This window comes from Bos mutus, chromosome 6 (assembly GCF_027580195.1).
Source record: "Bos mutus isolate GX-2022 chromosome 6, NWIPB_WYAK_1.1, whole genome shotgun sequence".
NCBI classification, from domain to species: Eukaryota; Metazoa; Chordata; class Mammalia; order Artiodactyla; family Bovidae; genus Bos; species Bos mutus.
This window is the reverse complement of record NC_091622.1, coordinates 104,794,137-104,813,353: the sequence shown is the minus strand read 5'-3', so window position 1 is coordinate 104,813,353 and position 19,217 is coordinate 104,794,137. Positions and strand designations below refer to the sequence as shown.

The 19,217-nt window shown below is 45.6% G+C and overlaps 1 protein-coding gene and 1 non-coding gene across 4 annotated transcripts in view; one reads left to right on the top strand and one right to left on the bottom strand.

Annotated features, from left to right (window-relative positions):
- The window catches only part of SLC2A9 (solute carrier family 2 member 9), a 238,583-nt gene that overhangs the window by 120,314 nt on the left and 99,052 nt on the right, over positions 1–19,217 (top strand). For all 3 annotated transcript variants that reach the window (XM_005893200.3, XM_070372693.1, XM_070372694.1), the window contains exons 7-8: positions 2,648–2,835; positions 16,382–16,492. In XM_005893200.3, the coding sequence (XP_005893262.3) occupies positions 2,648–2,835; positions 16,382–16,492 (299 nt within the window). The remainder of the gene's footprint in view (positions 1–2,647; positions 2,836–16,381; positions 16,493–19,217) is intronic.
- On the bottom strand, positions 2,380–2,453 carry TRNAG-CCC (transfer RNA glycine (anticodon CCC)). Its single transcript has one exon. It is a non-coding gene; the product is annotated as a tRNA-Gly (tRNA).

Genomic DNA, 19,217 nt, shown 5'->3' with positions numbered 1-19,217 from the left:
ATGAGAGGACTTCAGTAGCTGTGGTGCACAAGATTAGTTGCTCCACAGCATGTGGAATCCTTCCAGACCAGGGATTGAACCCATGTCCCCTGCATTGGCAAGCAGACTCTTAATCACTGGGCCACCAGAGAAGTCCACAGCCTTTACTAGTCTAATGTAAAGTTTGAACCCCTGGGAGCTAGCACTCATGCAGTGAGACTAAACTTCTCTGATCAGGGAATCTTGTTCCCATGGAGCCTCTCCTGGGATTGGAATTCCACAAAAACTGATTTGGAAATGTGATGTGATTGTAGTGGAGACACCACCTCCCCAGTGCAATGTCTGGAGCACAGCAGACGCTCAGTAAGTTTGTACTGAGAATTGGCTCTGAACAGCCCATGATTTCGGCCCACCATACACGAGACCATCCCTTTACATGACCAGTACTGTCCCCACAGGATCAACAAACACCAACTTGGCACCTGCTCTCCCCCGGGCACCAGGCACTGGACTTCCAGGTGCTCACAGCAGGTGCTGATGAAAGTGTGGTGAGAAAGTGCCAAGGTAGGAAAAAGCAAAGGGACTGTGAGAGCCCAGGCTCTGACTTCGAAGTGGGAAAAGTTAGCCAAGCGAGGAAAGGCAGGAAGAGCATTCCCGGTAGAGAGAAGGTCATGGCCAAGTGCAGAGAGAAGAGAAGCCACTGCAATGAGAAGCCTGTGTACTGCACTCAGAGAGTAGCCCCTGCTCGCTGCAAACAGAGAAAAGTCGGGGCAGCAACAAAGACCCAGTACAACCAAAAATAAATAAATAATTTTTAAAAATTAAAAAAGAATGAGATCAGAACTTTTAACAGGAAGAAGAAAGAATTTTGCTCCAGGAAACTCTAAGAGCTGAACAATGAGTTTAACTGAGAGCTTCCCAGCAGCCAAAGTGAAAACGGGAAAAAAAAAAAAAAAACGGTTCTCAAGTTCTCCTTATTTTATGTATGTCAGGAAGAAGAGAGAAATATTTTCTTGCCCTGAAACTCTAGGCTTACTTTATGACATGAATATTGCATTTTTGAACTTTGAGAAATACTATGGTTTAGTGAATGCTACAGAAACATTTCCCCCTCAGCTGTTTCCTCCACTTATCTTTAATAAATGCTGGGAAAGGTATTAAATTACAGCTTACAAAAGAGACATTCTGAGGTGGTTTTTACTATACTTCTGGAAATAACACCTCAGAGCCTTCCTGGGCTTGCAGAATCTGGAGAGATTTAACAACCATGTTTTGATTTTTCCTACTTAAGAAAAGTAGTTTCACCTGGCCTGAGGTTCAGAGCAGTGTTTTTAGGGATAATGCGCACTGTATCAGGAAAGGACTGTCCCCAGGAGCCATCACAAGCCGCCTCCCCTGTAGGAGGATGAATACCTAAGTGCTGAATATTTAAATCTGCATTCTAAAACCATCTCCCCAGATCTAATTATTGTGATCTCGGGGGTCTAATCAGACAGCCCAGCTTCGTGCATATATCCATGGCGGTTTGCACAATTAAGGGCTTGGTAAAAAAAAAAAAAAAGATGACATGCTCACTGAGGCTGGAAATTTGCAGTGTTCAGCCTGGGAAAGCCTGAGTCACAGGGGTGAGCTTGAATCCTGGGAAGATTGGCTCTTTGAGAATATTCCAATCCAGCTTTCTGTATTTCACAGGGCTGTGTGGAAAGGGCCCTGGAGATCATTTAGTTCAATCCCCGTTCCAGGCATCCTGGTCAGGTGGCAGTCTGACTTCCGTCTAGAGGCCACCAGTGAGAATGAGCACACAGGGCTGGGCGGACAGGAGGTGCTCAGTGCATCATCATGGAGCCAGGGGTTTAGCATATGTTACATCACTTGGTCATTACAGGAACTTTTTGAGGCATGAACGCTGCTCATCTACCCAGAGGTAGAGATGGGATTTGAACCCTGGATGTGCTCAGCTTTGCAGTGGGGGCAATCAGAGGAGCCTGGTTCTCTAGGGGTTCTTCTCCTGGCCAACTCAATGACCTTGAGCAGGTCACTACATCTCTGTGGGCCTCCTGTTTTCCTACTTTTGTTTTGTATATATCAGTTCAGGTCAGTCGCTCAGTCATGTCCAACTCTTTGCAACCCCATGGACTGCCGCACTCCAGGCTTCCCTGTCCATCACCAACTCCTGGAGTTTACTCATACTCGTGTCCATTGAATCGGTGCTGCCATCCAACCATCTCATCCTTGTCATCCCCTTCTCCTCCTGCCTTCAATCCTTCCCAGAATCAGGGTCTTTGTGTGTGTGTGTATATATAATTTATCTATTTGGCTGCTCCAGTCTTACTTGCAGCATGCAGAATCTTGCTCTTCATTGTCACATGTGAACGCTTAGTTGTGGCCTATGGGATTCAGTTCCCTGACCAGGGATCAAACCTGGGACCCCTGCAGTGGGAGAACAGAGTTCTTGGCCACTGGACCATCAGGGAGGTCCCTATTTTCTTACTTTTAAACAAGGGCTTGGCACTCCATGGCCTCAACGACCCCTGCCAGCTCCATCTTTGATATACAACCATCCGGTGTGTCTGGATGGTGGGACAGACCATCCCCGGGGGCCCCAACATCAGACACAGCGGACGTCCTAATAATCCCCACTGAAATCCGTGCTCCTCCCCATTGGTAGCCTTCCGGACCTTCCTGGGCAAAGAGGACGTCTCCCGTGAGATGGAGGAGGTCCTGGCGGAGAGCCGCGTGCAGAGGAACATCCGGCTGGTATCTGTGCTGGAGCTGCTCAGGAGTCCCTTCGTTCGCTGGCAGCTCATCACCGCAGTCATCTCCATGGCCTGCTACCAGCTCTCCGGCCTCAATGCGGTGAGTGCCCCGGCACAGACAGAGGAACCGGAGGGAAGGGTGGGGGGAGGTGGGCCAGGGCTTGGACCCTGTATGCCCTGGGTTCTAGCCCAGTTCTGTGCCACTGGGCAATCATGTAACCTGACCATCAGTTTCCATATCTGTAAAATGGGATAATGTAATATGGAAAGAGATAATCTATGTGAGATGTTCAATGAAGCAGCTAGCCCAGAATTACCCCTTACTAAATGCTGCTATCATTATAATTACTTATCCCTAGAAACACTTAGAAATCATATGTCTTTAAAATATATATTTATTTATTTGGCTGTGTCTGGTCTTAGTTGCGGCACACATGATCTTTCCTTGCAGCATGCAGATTTTTCTCTAGTTGTGTTTTCAGTCTCCAGAGCATGGGCTCTGTAGTTGTCCCACGGCACGTGGGATCTTAGTTCCCCGCCCAGGGATGGAACCTGCATCCCTGCATTGGAAGGCAGATTTTTAACCACTGGGCCACCAGAGAAGTGCCTAAAAGTCATATTTCTTAAGGAAGATATTAGAAAGTCACAAGTAAGCGACATGACATTGAGATTATTTAAAGAAAGGTACCCTTGGCTGGGCTGATGCTGGGAAAGATTGAAGGTAGGAGGAGAAGGGGACAACAGAGGATGAGATGGTTGGATGGCTTCACTGACTCAATGGACATGAGTTTGAGCAAGGTCCAGGAGATAGTGAAGGACAAGGAAGCCTTGCGTGCTGCAGTCCGTGGGGTCGCAAAGAGTCGGATTTAGCAACTGTTCAACAACAACATTGGTTGGGCTGGCTTCAATGTATGATTTTGACCTGATAAAATTTAAAGGCTTTAAAGAAAAGTTTCTTGAGGCCCAAGTCGATGTGGGCAGGTAAACCAGAGGAGGGTCTTCTTCTCTGGGGTACCCTAACCCACCAATGGACAAAGCCTCCCCTTCTCTCTTAGGGGCTCCAAAATGTAGAATTCAGAAATTTTAGGAGTAGGGAGGCAGACTTAGGATCATTACTGTTATGGCTGCTTCTGGAAAACAGTGGATTGCCTCCAGGGGTAGTGAGTTCCCCATTTGTGAAAGTGTGCAAGCCAGCTGGCCAGCCACTTGGCAGGAATACATAGAGGAGATTCCTGCACTGAAGGAATCAGATTCCCTCGAGGTCAGTTACATAGCTCAGGACAAGTGTGGCTGGGCCCAGAGGGCAGGAGAAGGGAACTTCTGAAGAAGCCCAGATGAAAGAGTTGCCCTGGCATACCAGAGTCAGCAGGGAGGATGTTTGTGGGTGGGTAGGGAAGGCAACCTGAAAGGGGAGTAGTTCCAGTCAGGGGGTAGGGGATGGGGGGGAAGTTAACAACCCAGTGTTCAGCCTCATTTCTCTTTTTTTCTCTTGCATCTTTTGTTGGAAATATCAGGATGAAGTGAAATCATCTTGTGGCTTATTTGCTTAACCTTGGTCTAGTTGTGTCAGCAGAAGGAGGGGGCACCTGGGTTAACTTGCCTGACCTTGATCTAGTCCTATTGTTGCCTCCTCTGGATAAGACCAAGGTCGTGCTTATTGTTGTTCAATCACCAAGTCGTGTCCAACTCTTTGCAACCCCATAGACTGCAGCATGCCAGGCTTCCCTGTCCCTCACCATCTCCCAGAGCTTGCCCAAGTTCATATCCATCGAGTCGGTGATGCTATCCAACCATCTCATCCTCTGTTGTCCCCTTCTCTTGGCTTTAATCTTTCCCAACATCAGGGTCTTTTCCAATGAGTCGGCTCTTCAGGTGGACAAAGTATTGATGCTTCAGCTTCAGCATCAGTCCTACCAAAGAGTATTCAGGGTTGATTTTCTTTAGGATTAACTGGTTTGATCTCTTTGCTTTCCCAGGGACTTTCAAGAGTCTTCTCTAGCACCACACTTCAAAAAGTCAATTCTCTGTTCTCACATCCATACATAACTACTGGAAAATCCATAGCTTTGACTACATGGACCTCTGTTGTGCTAGACTGTTTCAAATGCTCCCTCCCTGTTCTGAGTAAGCAGAGAGAGAAAGCATCTGTTTCTTAAAGTTAACACGTGGAATTGTAAAGCCACATATGGAATCTGTATGTAATGAGACATTTAGATCGAGAACCATGACATTTCTAAACAGAATTCTCTCCTTCTGTGAGACATAATTTTCCAATTTGCATATGCTGTATTACTTTGTAAATTCCACTTGAGTGTTTCTGTAAGCCCCACTGCATAAGCATAGATGGAGAAAAAAAAAAATCTGCTCCCAGAGCCAGCAGATCTGAGATCTCAGTCACTTTCCTTTGCGTTGACTACTTTCCAACTCTTTTCTTTTTCTTTCTTTTTTAAAATGTATTTATTTATTTACTTACTTTGGCCATGCTAGGCCTTTCATTGCTGTTCGTGGGCTTTCTCTAATTGTGGAGAGTGGAGGGGCTGCTCTAGCTGCGGTGCACAGTCGTCTCATGGCAGTGGCTTCTCCAGCTGTGGAGCACAGGCTTCAGCAGCTGGGGAGCACGGGCTCAGTAGTTGTGGCTCACGGGCTCTGGAGCACAGGCTCAGAGGTCGTGGTGCACCGCCTTAGTTGCTCCGACAACATGAACTCTTTCCAGGCCAGGGATCAAACCCGTGTCGCCTGTATCGTCAGGCGGATTCTTATCCACTGTGCCACCCGGGAAGTCCTCCATCTTATCATTGTAAGGACATTTAGCATGACATTTATCTTCTTCACAAATGTTTAAGTGCACAATATGACATTGTTAACCATGGGCATCATATTGTACAGATCTTTAGAGCTTGTTCATCTTGCTTAAACTGAAACTTTATACCTATTCATTAATGACACTGAGTTTCCCCCACTCCCAGCCCCTGGCAACTACCCCAGTTTGACTCCATGCTCAGAGTATACATGTATGTCACCGGGCTGGGTCCCTAGATCATCCATAGGCAGTCAAGGGGACAAGTCCTACTTCATTCTTACATGAAGTGAAGTGAAGTGAAAGTCGCTGAGTCATATCCGCCTCTTTGCGACTCCATGGACTATACAGTCCATGAAATTCTCCAGGCCAGAATACTGGAGTGGGTAGCCTATCCCTTCTCCAGCAAATCTTCCTGACCCAAGAATCAAACCAGGGTCTCCTGCATTGCAGGCAGATTCTTTACCAACTGAGCATTCAGGGAAGCCCTGATTCTTACATACTAAAAGACAAGTGCCAGTGAGCAGCAAATCCCAGCCTCAGAGCCCACTTTCCTATGCCCTAGTCCAAGCTCCCTCCCTGCACCTGGAAAAAGCTACCTTCTACCCCCAAATAATTCACAAGATCAAAGGAGAGAGCTAGCTAACACAGATGATAGCCTCTAAATGCACTTTAATACTTGCTCTGTCCCCTTAGTTTTACAGAAATTATGTGAGGGGATCATAAAGAATGCTGAGTGCTGAAGAGTTAATGCTTTTGAATTGTGGTGCTGGAGAAGACTCTTGAAAGTCCATTGGACTGCAAGGAGATCCAAACAGTCAATCCTAAAGGAAATCAATCCTAAATATTCATTGGAAGGACTGATGCTGAAGCTGAAGCTCCAGTACTTTGGTTACCTGATGCAAAGAGTCAACTCATTGAGAAAGACCCTGATGCTGGGAAAGATTGAGGGCAGGAGGAAAAGGGGATGACAGAAGATGAGATGGTTAGATAACATCACCTATTCAATGGACATGAATTTGAGCAAACTTTGGGAGATAGTTGAGGACAGAGGAGCCTGGCATGCTACAGTCCGTGGGGTCCCAGAGAGTTGGACACAACTTAATGACTGAACAACAACAATGAATGTTGGGGGACACAGTCTATATGTTAAGACAGGCATAAACACTGCTAGGCATCTCCATTCATCACTTTATTCTGGACCCAAACGTCTTGCAGGGTAGGTGGCTCCATCCCCATTTTCTAAATGAAGAAGCTGAGGCTTGCAGAGGATCAAGGACTTGCTCAAGGTCATGGTGGGTTACACGTCCTGGCAGCAGGGCCCTGACAGATTCCCCAGCCCATCTCTGAGACCTTATACCCTGCACTGAACCAGTCTTTCTCAGCCTTAGCACTATGCACATTTGGGGCTGGAAAATTCATTGTCGTGGAATTTTAGTATACACTCTAGGATGTTTTGCAGCTTACCAGACCTCTACTCCCTAGGTGACAGTTCATGCAACAAACAAACATGTCTCCATCATGGCAAAATGTCCCCTGGGGACAAAAATTGCCCCCAGTCGAGAATCACTGTCCTAAACAAGCATTACATATTGTTCAGTACTTTTTTTTTTTGCTAAAGAGTCGATGAATGGTTTTCACACTCTTTAGAAATCAAGTGAAAGTTGAACATAACATTTAGTTATTTCTCATTCCCTTTTCAGCGTCAGATTGTTTTTTCCCCTCCTTCTCACAGTAACTTTCAAGTTCTCGTCTCTAAAATTAGACCTGTCACTTAAAATTATTTTGTGTAGCTGCCTTCCTCCAACAATTTGTTCTTTGCTCAAAAAAACAGACTTGTGTTTTTGGTTTCTGTGCAAAGATTCAGTCTCTCTGATGCTGCTCCCTGCCCATAACCATCATTGAGGATGGAGACCCTTCCCAGGGTCCATGGGTCTCCAGCAGCCCATGACGCATGGAGGCAGCTGAGTGTTATGTGAGGAAAGGAGTAGGAGGTAAGAACAGGGGTAGGGAGGGTGCACTTCCTACCAAGTCCTTGAGGGGAAAATTTGACTGGATTGCCAAACCTGAGACAAGAAAGCCATAGTTTTCTTGAACGTTCTGGAATCTTCTAGAATGTGAAGAATGACAGTGGAACTCTCATCTCCTTAGGTTACCCTTCCTTCTTTTGAATTTCTCCCTTCTTCAACAGAGGAGGCCAATCATACCAACTCCTCCAGTCCTCAGTTTCCTCTTATGGAAAATGGAGATATAGATTCTTTTTTTTTTTTTCACAGCTACCATGAGGATTGCATGAAATCATGTGTGTTTGTGTTAGTTGCTCAGTTCGTGTCCAACTCTTTGCTTCCCCATGGACTGTAGCCTCTGTCCATGGAATTCTTCAGGCAAGAATACTGGAGTGGGTTGCCATTCCCTTCTCCAGGGATCCTTCCGACCCAGGGATTGAACCCAGATCTCCCGCGTTGCAAGCAGATTCTTTATCATCTGAGCCACCAGGGAAGCTCGATGAAATTATGGACAGACACTATCTCTGATGGTAACTGATGGGCCTCTGTTAGATCCCCCTTCCTCTTAGCTGGTATCAGCAAGACTGTTCCTAGCAGTGCTTTCTTCTTTCTCAATGCCACACACTTAAACTTTGCTGCTTCTGACATGCACCATACTTGGGAAGCAAGACTCCTAATCTTGTCAGAATAAACGTAAAACATGAGTGGGGAGGCTCAGAGTGCAGGCTGGTAGGAAGCCATGTGGGTCTGATAATATTCATTCTAGATGTTCAGTTCAGTTCAGTTCAGTAACTCAGTCGTGTCTGACTCTTTGCGACCCCATGAACAACAGGCCTCCCTGTCCATCACCAACTCCTGGAGTTTACCCAAACTCATGTCCATTGAGTGAGTGATGCCATCCAACCATCTCATCCTCTGTCATCCCCTTCTCCTCCTGCCCTCAATCTTTCCCAGCATCAGGGTCTTTTCAAATGAGTCAGCTCTTCACATCAGGTGGCCAAAGTATTGGAGTTTCAGCTTCAGCATCAGTCCTTTCAATGAACATCCAGGACTGACCTCCTTTAGGATGGACTGGTTGGATCTCCTTGAAGTCCAAGGGACTCTCAAGAGTCTTCTCCAACACCACAGTTCAAAAGCATCAGTTAGTTCTTCAGTGCTCAGGTTTCTTTATAGTCCAGCTCTCACATCTGTACATGACTACTGGAAAACCATAGGCTTGACTAGACGGACCTTTTTTGGCAAAGTAATGTCTCTGCTTTTGAATATGCTGTCTAGGTTGGTCATAACTTTCCTTCTAGGGAGTAAGCGTCTTTTAATTTCATGGCTGCAGTTACCATCTGCAGTGATTTTAGAGCCCAAAGAAATAAAGTCTGCCACTGTTTCCACTGTTTCCCCATCTATTTGCCATGAAGTGATGGGACCAGATGCCATGACCTTAGTTTTCTGAATGTTGAGCTTTAAGCCACCTTTTTCACTCACGGCCTTTTACTGCCAGCATATTTGTCCACTCTGTGGGGGCCCAAGTGTCACAGCATTCCTGGGGAGCTAGTGTGCCCCTTGATCTTTACCTGTGTGACTGTTGTATAACACATCCTTTCCCTGCTAGACTAGATCTGGGAGGGCAAGGACAGGCATGTTGTTCCCCACGGTACTGAATAAACAATAGAAAGGAAGGGAGACAAGGCTGAGAGAAGGAAAGGAGGGTGGGAGGCAGGAGAGCCTGAGACAGGTTTGTAGCAAAGTGTGACCCCTCCCCCTCTGCCAGCCTGGAACCAGGCCATGTGAGTGTCCATCTCATTTGTCTAAGCATCATTAGGAATTCAGAACCCCGAGTCATACTCTGCACAGAACTTCTCATCACAAGAACAGAAGCATTATGAACAGGTTTCATTTCAAGGTTTCTTCCCAGATAAATTCCTAACTCAAACTAGAGAAATTAAATGTTCTGTTACCCTCATAACTGAGACCATCTCACTAGAAGAATTTGCTCTGTCCCCGTGACAGGAGAGAATGCTAAATGAGGGCCCTTCCAAGTGGCCACCCCAGTGTGTGCCAGAGTAGAAGCTCTAGATTCAACTGTCTATGTTCAGCTCTCAACATGAAACTTGACAGTTTGGGGATGAGTTGCCATAACAGCTCAGTTCCTGTATCCCCTGATGCTGTATCCCCTGTATTTCTAATGCTGTGAAAGTGCCGCACTCAATATGCCAGCAAATTTGGAAGACTCAGCAGTGACCTCAGGACTGGAAAAGGTCAGTTTTCATCCCAATCCCAAAGAAAGGCAATGTCAAAGAATGTTCAACATACCGCACAATTGCACTCATCTCACACGCTAGTAAAGTAATTCTCAAAATCCTTCAAGCCAGGCTTCAACAGTATGTGAACCGTGAACTTCCAGATGTTCAAGCTGGATTTAGAAAAGCTAGAGGATCCAGAGATCAAATTGCCAGTATCCACTGGATCATTGAAAAAGCCAGAGAGTTCCAGAAAAACATCTACTTTTGCTTTATTGACTACACCAAAGCCTTTGACTGTGTGGATCACAACAAACTGTGGAAATTTCTTAAAGAAATGGGAATACTAGACCACCTTACCTGCCTCCTGAGAAATCTGAACGCAGGTCAAGAAGCAACAGTTAGAACCGGACATGGAACAATAGACTGGTTCCAAATCGGGAAAGGAGTACGTCAAGGCTGTATATTGTCACCCTGCCTATTTAACTTACATGCAGAGTACATTATGCGAAATTCTGGTCTGAATGAAGCACATGCTGGAATCAAGATTGCCAGGAGAAATATCAATGACCTCAGATATGCAGATGACACCACCCTTATGGCAGAAAGTGAAGAAGAACTAAAGAGCCTCTTGATGAAAGTGAAAGAGGAAATGTTGGCTTAAAACTCAACATTCAGAAAACTAAGATCATGGCATCCAGTCCCATCACTTCATGGGAAATAGATGGGGACACAATGGAAACAGTGAGAGACTTTATTTTGAGGGGCTCCAAAATCACTACAGATGGTGACTGCAGCCATGAAATTAAAAGATGCTTGCTCCTTGGAAGAAAAACTATGACTAACCTAGACAGCATATTCAAAAGCAGAGACATTACTTTACCAACAAAGGTCTATCTAGTCAAAGCTATGGTTTTTCCAGTAGTCATGTACAGATGTGAGAGCTGGATTATAAAGAAAGCTGAGCACTGAAGAACTGATGCTTTTGAACTGTGGTGTTGAAGACGACTCTTGAGAGTCCCTTGGACTTCAAGGAGATCCAGCCAGTCCATCATAAAGGAAATCAGTCCTGGGTGTTCATTAGAAGGACTGATGCTGAAGCTGAAACTTCAATACTTTGGCCACCTGACGTGAAGAGCTGACTCATTGGAAAAGACCCTGATGCTGGGAAAGATTGAAGGTGGGAGGAGAAGGAGACAACAGAGGATGAGATGGTTGGATGGCATCATCAATGGAAATGAGTCTGAGTAAACTCCGGGAGTTGGCGATGGACAGGGAGGCGTGTCGTGCTGCAGTCCATGGGGTCGCAAAGAGTCGGACACAAGTGAGTACCTGAACTGAACTGAACCTGGGCTCAGAGCCCAGCACAGCCCATGCAGTGGGAAGAACGCACTGCAGGAAGCACAGGCCTGGGTCTCTGTCCAGCTCTTGCCTTGTCATCTGTGTGTGGTCTTTGATCCTCTGGCAATGTCCCCTTCCAGGCTGTTGAGAGATGAAAATGATTTGCATATCATTTGCATGTTATACTTTGTCTCTAGAACACCTGTCCTGAGTTAAGAAGGAGGGCTTTAGGGCATCAGAGGCAGGGGGTCAGATCAGATCAGATCAGATCAGTCGCTCAGTCGTGTCCGACTCTTTGCGACCACATGAATCGCAGCAAGCCAGGCCTCCCTGTCCATCACCAACTCCTGGAGTTCACTCAGACTCACGTCCATCGAGTCAGTGATGCCATCCAGCCATCTCATCCTCTGGCGTCCCCTTCTCCTCTTGCCCCCAATCCCTCCCAGCATCAGAGTCTTTTGCAGTGAGTCAACTCTTCGCATGAGGTGGCCAAAGTACTGGAGTTTCAGCTTTAGCATCATTCCTTCCAAAGAACTCCCAGGGCTGATCTTCAGAATGGACTGTTTGGATCTCCTTGCAGTCCAAGGGATTCTCAAGAGTCTTCTCCAACACCACAGTTCAAAAGCATCAATTCTTTGGCGCTCAGCCTTCTTCACAGTCCAACTGTCACATCCATACAGGACCACAGGAAAAACCATAGCCTTGACTAGACGAACCTTTGTTGGCAAAGTAATGTCTCTGCTTTTGAATATGCTATCTAGGTTGGTCAAAACTTTCCTTCCAAGGAGTAAGCGTCTTTTAATTTCATGCTGCAGTCACCATCTGTAGTGATTTTGGAGCCCAGAAAAATAAAGTCTGACACTGTTTCCACTATTTCCCCATCTATTTGCCATGAAGTGATGGGACCGGATGCCATGATCTTCATTTTCTGAATGTTGAGCTTTAAGCCAACTTTTTCACTCTCTACTTTCACTTTCATCAAGAGGCTTTTGAGTTCCTCTTCACTTTCTGCCATAAGGGTGGTGTCATCTGCATATCTGAGGTTATTGATATTTCTCCCGGCAATCTTGATTCCAGCTTGTGTTTCTTCCAGTCCAGCGTTTCTCATGATGTACTCCGCATATAAGTTAAATAAACAGGGTGACAATATACAGCCTTGACGAACTCCTTTTCCTATTTGGAACCAGTCTGTTGTTCCATGTCCAGTTCTAACTGTTGCTTCCTGACCTGCATACGGCTTTAGGGCATCAGAGGCAGGGGGTCAAGGAGGCCCAAATCCTCCTCCCACCAGCTCCTGCAAAGTCCCTTAAAGGTCTGTTACTGAGTCCAAGCTCACTCTGCTTGCCGCACGACTGGACAACGAATCCGAGAGACTAGGTGTTGAGGCAAGGAACACAACTGTTTGGAAAGCCAGCTGACCGAAAAGATGGCAGGCTAGCACCTCAAAATAACCACCTTGTCAGGGCCTGGTTACCAGGTTCTTTTATGGATCAGAGGTGGGGGGGTGGGGGGCAGGTGAGGAAATAAGGTAAAAAGATGATTCAATCCTTGCAAAAGTCCCCTAGAATGGCTTCAGGCAGGGGAATGTGTTAGTTTCACTTTCTTACAGTCTTTCAGAGGTGGGAGGCTCAGGTTATCTCCCTGGGGCAGGCCACCGTTTATAACAAAGAGTTAAAGTCGCAGAAGCAGATCCAGTGTAAATTTAAAAGTAACCCTTCCCGGTTACAGGTCCATCCCACAGGGAGGAGGCTGGATGGAGGCAGATAAGAGATGCTTCCACCCTGGGCTTGCACACAACTGTCCCATGTCCTCCTTTACCCAGAAGCAGTGGCATCTCCATAGAGAGACAGGAATCTTCCAGACTGATGCTCGATGTGTGCTGTGCACCCATTAGAGAAAGGATGCTTTAAGAAAACTTTCATTTAAAAACCTTTCACCACTACCCTGCAAGTATGATTACCTTCTTTCAGAGAACAGAGACTAAAAGACGTGAAATCATTTGCCTCCAGACCCTCAGGTCACCAGAGGCAGCCCTGGGATTGAAATCCTGCCTTGCCCGCCTCCCAGAATAGCAGCTCCTTCCACTGCACCGTCTGCCTCAGTGGATGGAGTCGATCAGGCAACCAGAGAGAGCACGGTTGTGTTGGGGTGAGGTCAACACAAATCATAGTCCATGGGAGGGTCCGCCGCAGGACATGCTCCAGACTTTGTGTCTCCATGCAGTTCAGCGCCCTCAAACTGCCAGATCAAATAAACCTCAGTGGAAGCAGAGACAGAGGCAGTTACCATGCAGCTCTGTAAGATGATGCAGGGAGAGAGAGATGGCTTCGTGGAGGAAGCCAAATGAGACAGGCAGCTTGTGTGATGTGCGGGCCCTCCCTGTGGGGACAAGGCCAGTCCAGCAGGTCCTCCTTGCTGGCCCTGGATGGGGAGACCACCCAAAGGACCGATTTCTGCCTATCACTGCAGAAATGCATTTAAGTACAAGAGGACTGGGGGCTTCCCAGGTGGCTCAGTGGTAAAGAACCCACCTGCTAATGCAGGAGATGTATGCGATGTGGATTCGATCCCTGGGTGGGGAAGATCCCCTGGAGGAGGGCATGGCAATCCACTCCAGTATTCTTGCCTGGAGAATCCCATGGACAGAGGAGCCTGGTGGGCTACACCGTGTGGGGTCGCAAAGAGTTGGACTGAAGTGACTTAGCATGCACATAAGAGAGGGCCACTTATAACTGTCCCTGTGAGTCTCTAGTGTTCTGCACAGTGACTCTTCACTAACATTTAAACCCGTCAGGAGTGCCCGAGGCAGCGTTGCTCCAGGGAGAGTTGGAGGCAGGGAAGAAGCTGGGGTGGGAAGGGGCATGAGGGGCAGGAAGGAGCGTGGCGCCAGCTTCCATGGGGAATACAGATCACATGAGATCAGAGACTGGAAGCTTCTGACAGAGGAACAGGTCAGGGGGTGGGGTTCAGGGCTGACGCTGAGAATAACACAAACATCAGCCTCCACCTTTGCAGCGGGGTGTCAACTGAAAGAAAAAAAAAGTCACAACCTGTAAGTAGAGTTGTTTTCTTTGGTGGAAATGTTAAAGACTCAAACTTGGGAGGCAGCCTCTCAGTAGCCCTGAGAAAACTGCTCCACGGAGGTGGGAGGTGGAGTCAGGCTATGTACAAGTTTGCAACAAAGGGAGCAGGCAGTCTGAACATCAAGATATTGTGAGTAAGGCAAATCAGATATCAAGTTTATGGATTTAGTGTTCTTCCATTTATGGGGAGATGAAAGCCTCTGGGCTCACTGAATTTACTCCTTTTGTATGCACCTCAGTTATCAGGGGCCAGTTCCTGTTTCTTGATTGCTTACTTCCTCAATTCCCTGTTCACGTTAGGAATGGTAGACTCAGCGGATGGCTGCTTCTTGCATTCCCCAGGGTTCCTTAGCAATCACCATCGTAGCGGGTGATGGTATCTGCTGGATCGCTGGCATTGTGTTCCCTTTTGGGAGCCCTCATTGACATTTACGAAATCGCTGATGGTTGTGACCTTTCTTGCCCATGGATATGGCTGGAAATATTTCATTTCACAAGTTCAACTGGGCATGGTCAGAGAGACCACTGACTGTTGAAAATCCATGAACTTGGGTGAAGATTAAGAAAGGCTCTAAACTGCTTTGATCCAACCCTGAAGATGTGCTGGGGATCACAGTCATCTTCAACGTATAAACAAATCCAATGGAAACTGAGGCTTTGGGGAAAATTTTGGCTTCTGTCATAGCCCAGGAGCTCTAGGAAGTAATGAATTTATCAGGAGTCACTTCTCTACGCTATGGATGTGACAGCAAAGATACAGTCTAAAATTCTAATTTATCAGCTCACTCAAATGAGAGGCAGACACAAACAGGAGTGTCTTTCCCATGTTTGCCACCAGATGTATCAGTGCCCACAAGCTCAGATAATTTCATGTGCAGTAGTTTTTACCAGAGTCTGTGTGTGTGTGCATGATCATGTTCAACTCTTTGCGACCCCATGGACTGTAGCCTGCCAGACTCCACTGTCCATGGGATCTCCCAGGCAAGAATACTGGGGTGGGTTGCCATTTCCTCCTCCAGAGAGTCTCTAGATGTACGTGGTTTTCTATCATTCTGCAAACTGTTGCTTTTCAAGGAAATGGCTGGGATGGAGGGAACACAAATGATTTACTCTCAGCCTTTTGATCCAAAAGTTTGGATCAATGAATAGTGACAGTCCTTACCCACTTCCTGACATCTCCCAGGAAGGGTTAGGGTTATCCTCTTTTGACCAAGGAGAAGAAGGAATCTCAGCTGGACAGAGAAAATTGTCTGAGGTCGCACAGGTAGTTCAGGATGGAGCCGGGTCTCCAAACTCCAAATCGCGGATTTTCTGATGCCCTGTCAGTGTCTGATGACATGTGTCTGTTAAGCTTAGGTTTGACCTCATGTGGCAGAAACCTCAACAGCGACCTAAACAATAGGCCTTCTCTCTCACATGAAGGAAATTGAAAGCTCTGGTACAGTAGCCCCAGGACCACATACCGGGGTTTGCAGAAGGCAGTCCTGGTTTATGGCTGATGTCCTAGAAACATTATTAGCACTCTCCAAAGTGCCCAGGTGTGGATAATAAACTACAAAATCACCCCTAGTGAGTACGGACACAGTTTCCTTCTAACTTCCTGCTCCAGCATCTGAACAGGTGGCTTTCATCCCATAAGAGTTCTATGTATAGTTATGCAGCTTGAGAGTTGTGGAACTCGCAGGAGCCTCATTCATGTTGTACCCATTATAGATTTAGTTTGACGATTTTCCAAAATATGAAGTAAAATGTCATGTGGATCAGATACCGTCTCTTATTCTCAGCATGTTACCTTGGGGGCTAAAAGCAGTGCTGTCCCAAGAGGGCTGCTGAAGCGGCAGCCATCACATTCACCATCCTGACAGCAGAAAAGAGGAAGGGCAAAAATGGAATCACACCTCTTTGGTGAAAACCTAATTTTCAGGAGAATTCATGGAAACTCCACCAAGATTTCTATTCTTATCTCATTGCCACACTTAGCTAAGCACATGTTGCTCCCAGTAATGTAGACATTCTTTTAGTAATGGGAGAAGGAAAAAAATAAATCATCACCTTGGCTCATAGCTCCACTTTATGCCCCCGGACTTAGCAGCAAATCTCAGAGACCATTTGTACCTGAATTTAGTTTAGGGAGCAGATGCCTCTCACTGACCCTTCTGCCTTTTTTGTCTCTCCTGCTTTATAGATTTGGTTCTACACCAACAGTATCTTTGGAAAAGCTGGAATCACTCCAGAAAAGATCCCATACATCACCCTGAGCACCGGTGGCATTGAGACTCTGGCTGCCGTCTTCTCTGTAAGTAAACCCAGGGTTATTCCTGAGAACATCATGGGGTTTAAACAGCACTGTGGGAACCTCCAGGGGACAAACCAGCATGCCTTTAAAGGAACATGCCCTTTGTCACTCCGAAGGTGTCTGAATTTGGGGGGTTTATCATGCAGTTATCACTGATGTTTCAGCCATCTAGAGAACATTCTTATCTACATCTTGTTTCCCTGTTGTCTTCTTTTAAATAAGTAACTCCTTTCTCTGAACTCTCACCTAGTACCAAATGTCACACTGTGATGGGCACCCTGTGAAGAGGCCGTAGCTCCCTGGGAGGCCAGATCAGAGTCTATGCAAACCTAAGTTCTGTTACCATGACTTTAAAACCACTGGCTATCATCACCACCCCCAAACATGTAGGAGTTTGCCAGGCAGAGAAAGGAGAAAGGACACTTCAGTCCATCGGTTCAAGAGGGAAGCTTTAATGATAAGCCACAATGTTCAAAAGAAGAGAGACATAGAGCTCATCACTCTTTCTCAACTTGAGTGTGTACAATAAACATTGAGGGGAAAATAAAACCTTAGGGGTTTCAGAATCTAGCAGCAATTGCACAGGTTTTGCAATCAGACCAAACCAGCATTGAATCCTGGCTCTGGAACTTCTTCACTGCGTGGTGTTGGACAATGCATCCCACCTCTCTGTTCTTCAGTTTCCCCCTTTACGAGCTATTCCTTTCTCGTCTACCTTGACCTTGATGAAGTAGCTCATTTATTTCCACTTGTGCTCACTGATTTGCGCTGCCAAGATTGATGCCAGTGCCAACAGGCAGAGGCTTCTAATTGTATTCCTGCCTCATTTTCGAAAGAACAGTTTAATTTGCTCCTTGCTCTTAATGGAGCATTCTAACAAGATGCTTTTAAAAACACATGTCATGAAATTGTTGAGACCCGATGCTTGTCCCTTTTCCACTCACGGTCTTTTTGTTAGGAAAACATATCTTGATGTTTCACAACCTGGAAGTTTCGCAAAATTCTTGTCTCAATTTACAGACTGCACGCAATTGTCATTAGTAATTTTTACATTGATCAGCAAGAAAGCACAGTCAGCCTGGAATGAAAGTGATGGGAAAATTACAGGGTTTTTTGAGGGTTTTTGTGTAAAGTATTTTGTTGTTATAAGAAAGCAACATGAGCTCATTAGAGTAAATTCATAAAATACAGAAAATAGAAACAAAGAAGAAATACCTACAATCATACTACCCAAGTATGTTTGGCAAAATTTCTTTTGTTCTCTAGACATAGACAGCTGTATTAATCTTACTCAGTATAATGCTATCTTTAGCTCAAATTTGCTAATTATTAGAGAGATGCAAATCAAAATTACAATGAGGTATCATTTCACACCAATCAGAATGATCATCATTAAAAAGTCTAAAAATAACAATTGCTGGAAAGGGTATGGAGAAAAAGGAACCCTCCTAAACTGTTAGTGAGAATGCAAATTGTTGCAGCCACTGTGGAGAACAGTATGAAGTTTCCTTAAAAAGCTAGAACTGGAGTTGCCTATGATCCAGCAACCCACTCCTGAGCATATATTCAGAGAAAACTGTAATTCAAAAAGATGCACGCACCCCAGTGTTGGTAGCAGCACTGTTAACAATAGCCATGACATAGAACCAACCTAAATGTCCATCCACATAGGAGTGGATAAAGAGGATGTGTTATATATAGATATACAATGGAATATTACTTGGGCATAAAAAAGAATGAAATAATGCCATTTGTAGCGACATGGATGGACCTAGAGATTATCATACTAAGTGAAGTAAGTCAGGCAAATATCATATGATATCACTTATATGTAGAGTCTAAAATATGACACAAATTAACTAATTTACTAAACAAAACAGACTCACAGGCATAGAAAACAAATTTATGGTTTCCAAAGGGGAAAGGTGTAGGGGGAGGGACAAAGTGGGAGTTTAGGATTAGAAGATACACACTGATATACATAAAATAAACAATAGTCCTCCTGTATAGCACAGGGAACTATACTCAACATCCCCTAATACCCTATGATGGAAAAGAGTATGAAAAAGTGTACATATATGTAAGTATATACATATAACTGAATCACTTTGCTATATACCACAAACTAACACAAACTGTAAATCAACTATAATTTAAAAACTCCTATCTTTAGACTAATTTTAATTCTGCTTTTTGTTCACCTAAACTTATGTCTCAAATAATTTTCCATTTTATTATTTATTATTTGAGTAAATTTTTATTGATGGTGGTGGTTTAGTCACCAAGTATTGTCCATCTTTTGTGACCCCATGGACTGGAGCCCACCAGGCTCCTCTGTCCATGGGATTTCCCAGGCAAGAATACTGGAGTGGGTTGCCCTTTCCTTCTCCAGGAGATCTTCCCAACCCAGGGATCAAACCCAGGTCTCCTGCATTGCAGGCGATTCTTTATTGACTGAGCCACCAGGGAAATTTTTATTGAAGTATGACACATATACAGAAAAAGTACGCAGATTGTTGCCCCCTCTGAATTAACACTATTTGTGAAAGCTGTATCATTCTTCAAGAATTGGCTGTAAAGCCATGTCCTTAACCGTTGTCTATGGGGTGAGGTTGTTGAGTGTCTCCGCTCAAACGGCAGAGCCACACTGCCCAGAATCTGATCCCAGCTCCACCCCATTTAAACTGCATGACTCCAGTGAGATATTCAACAGCTCTGTGACCCA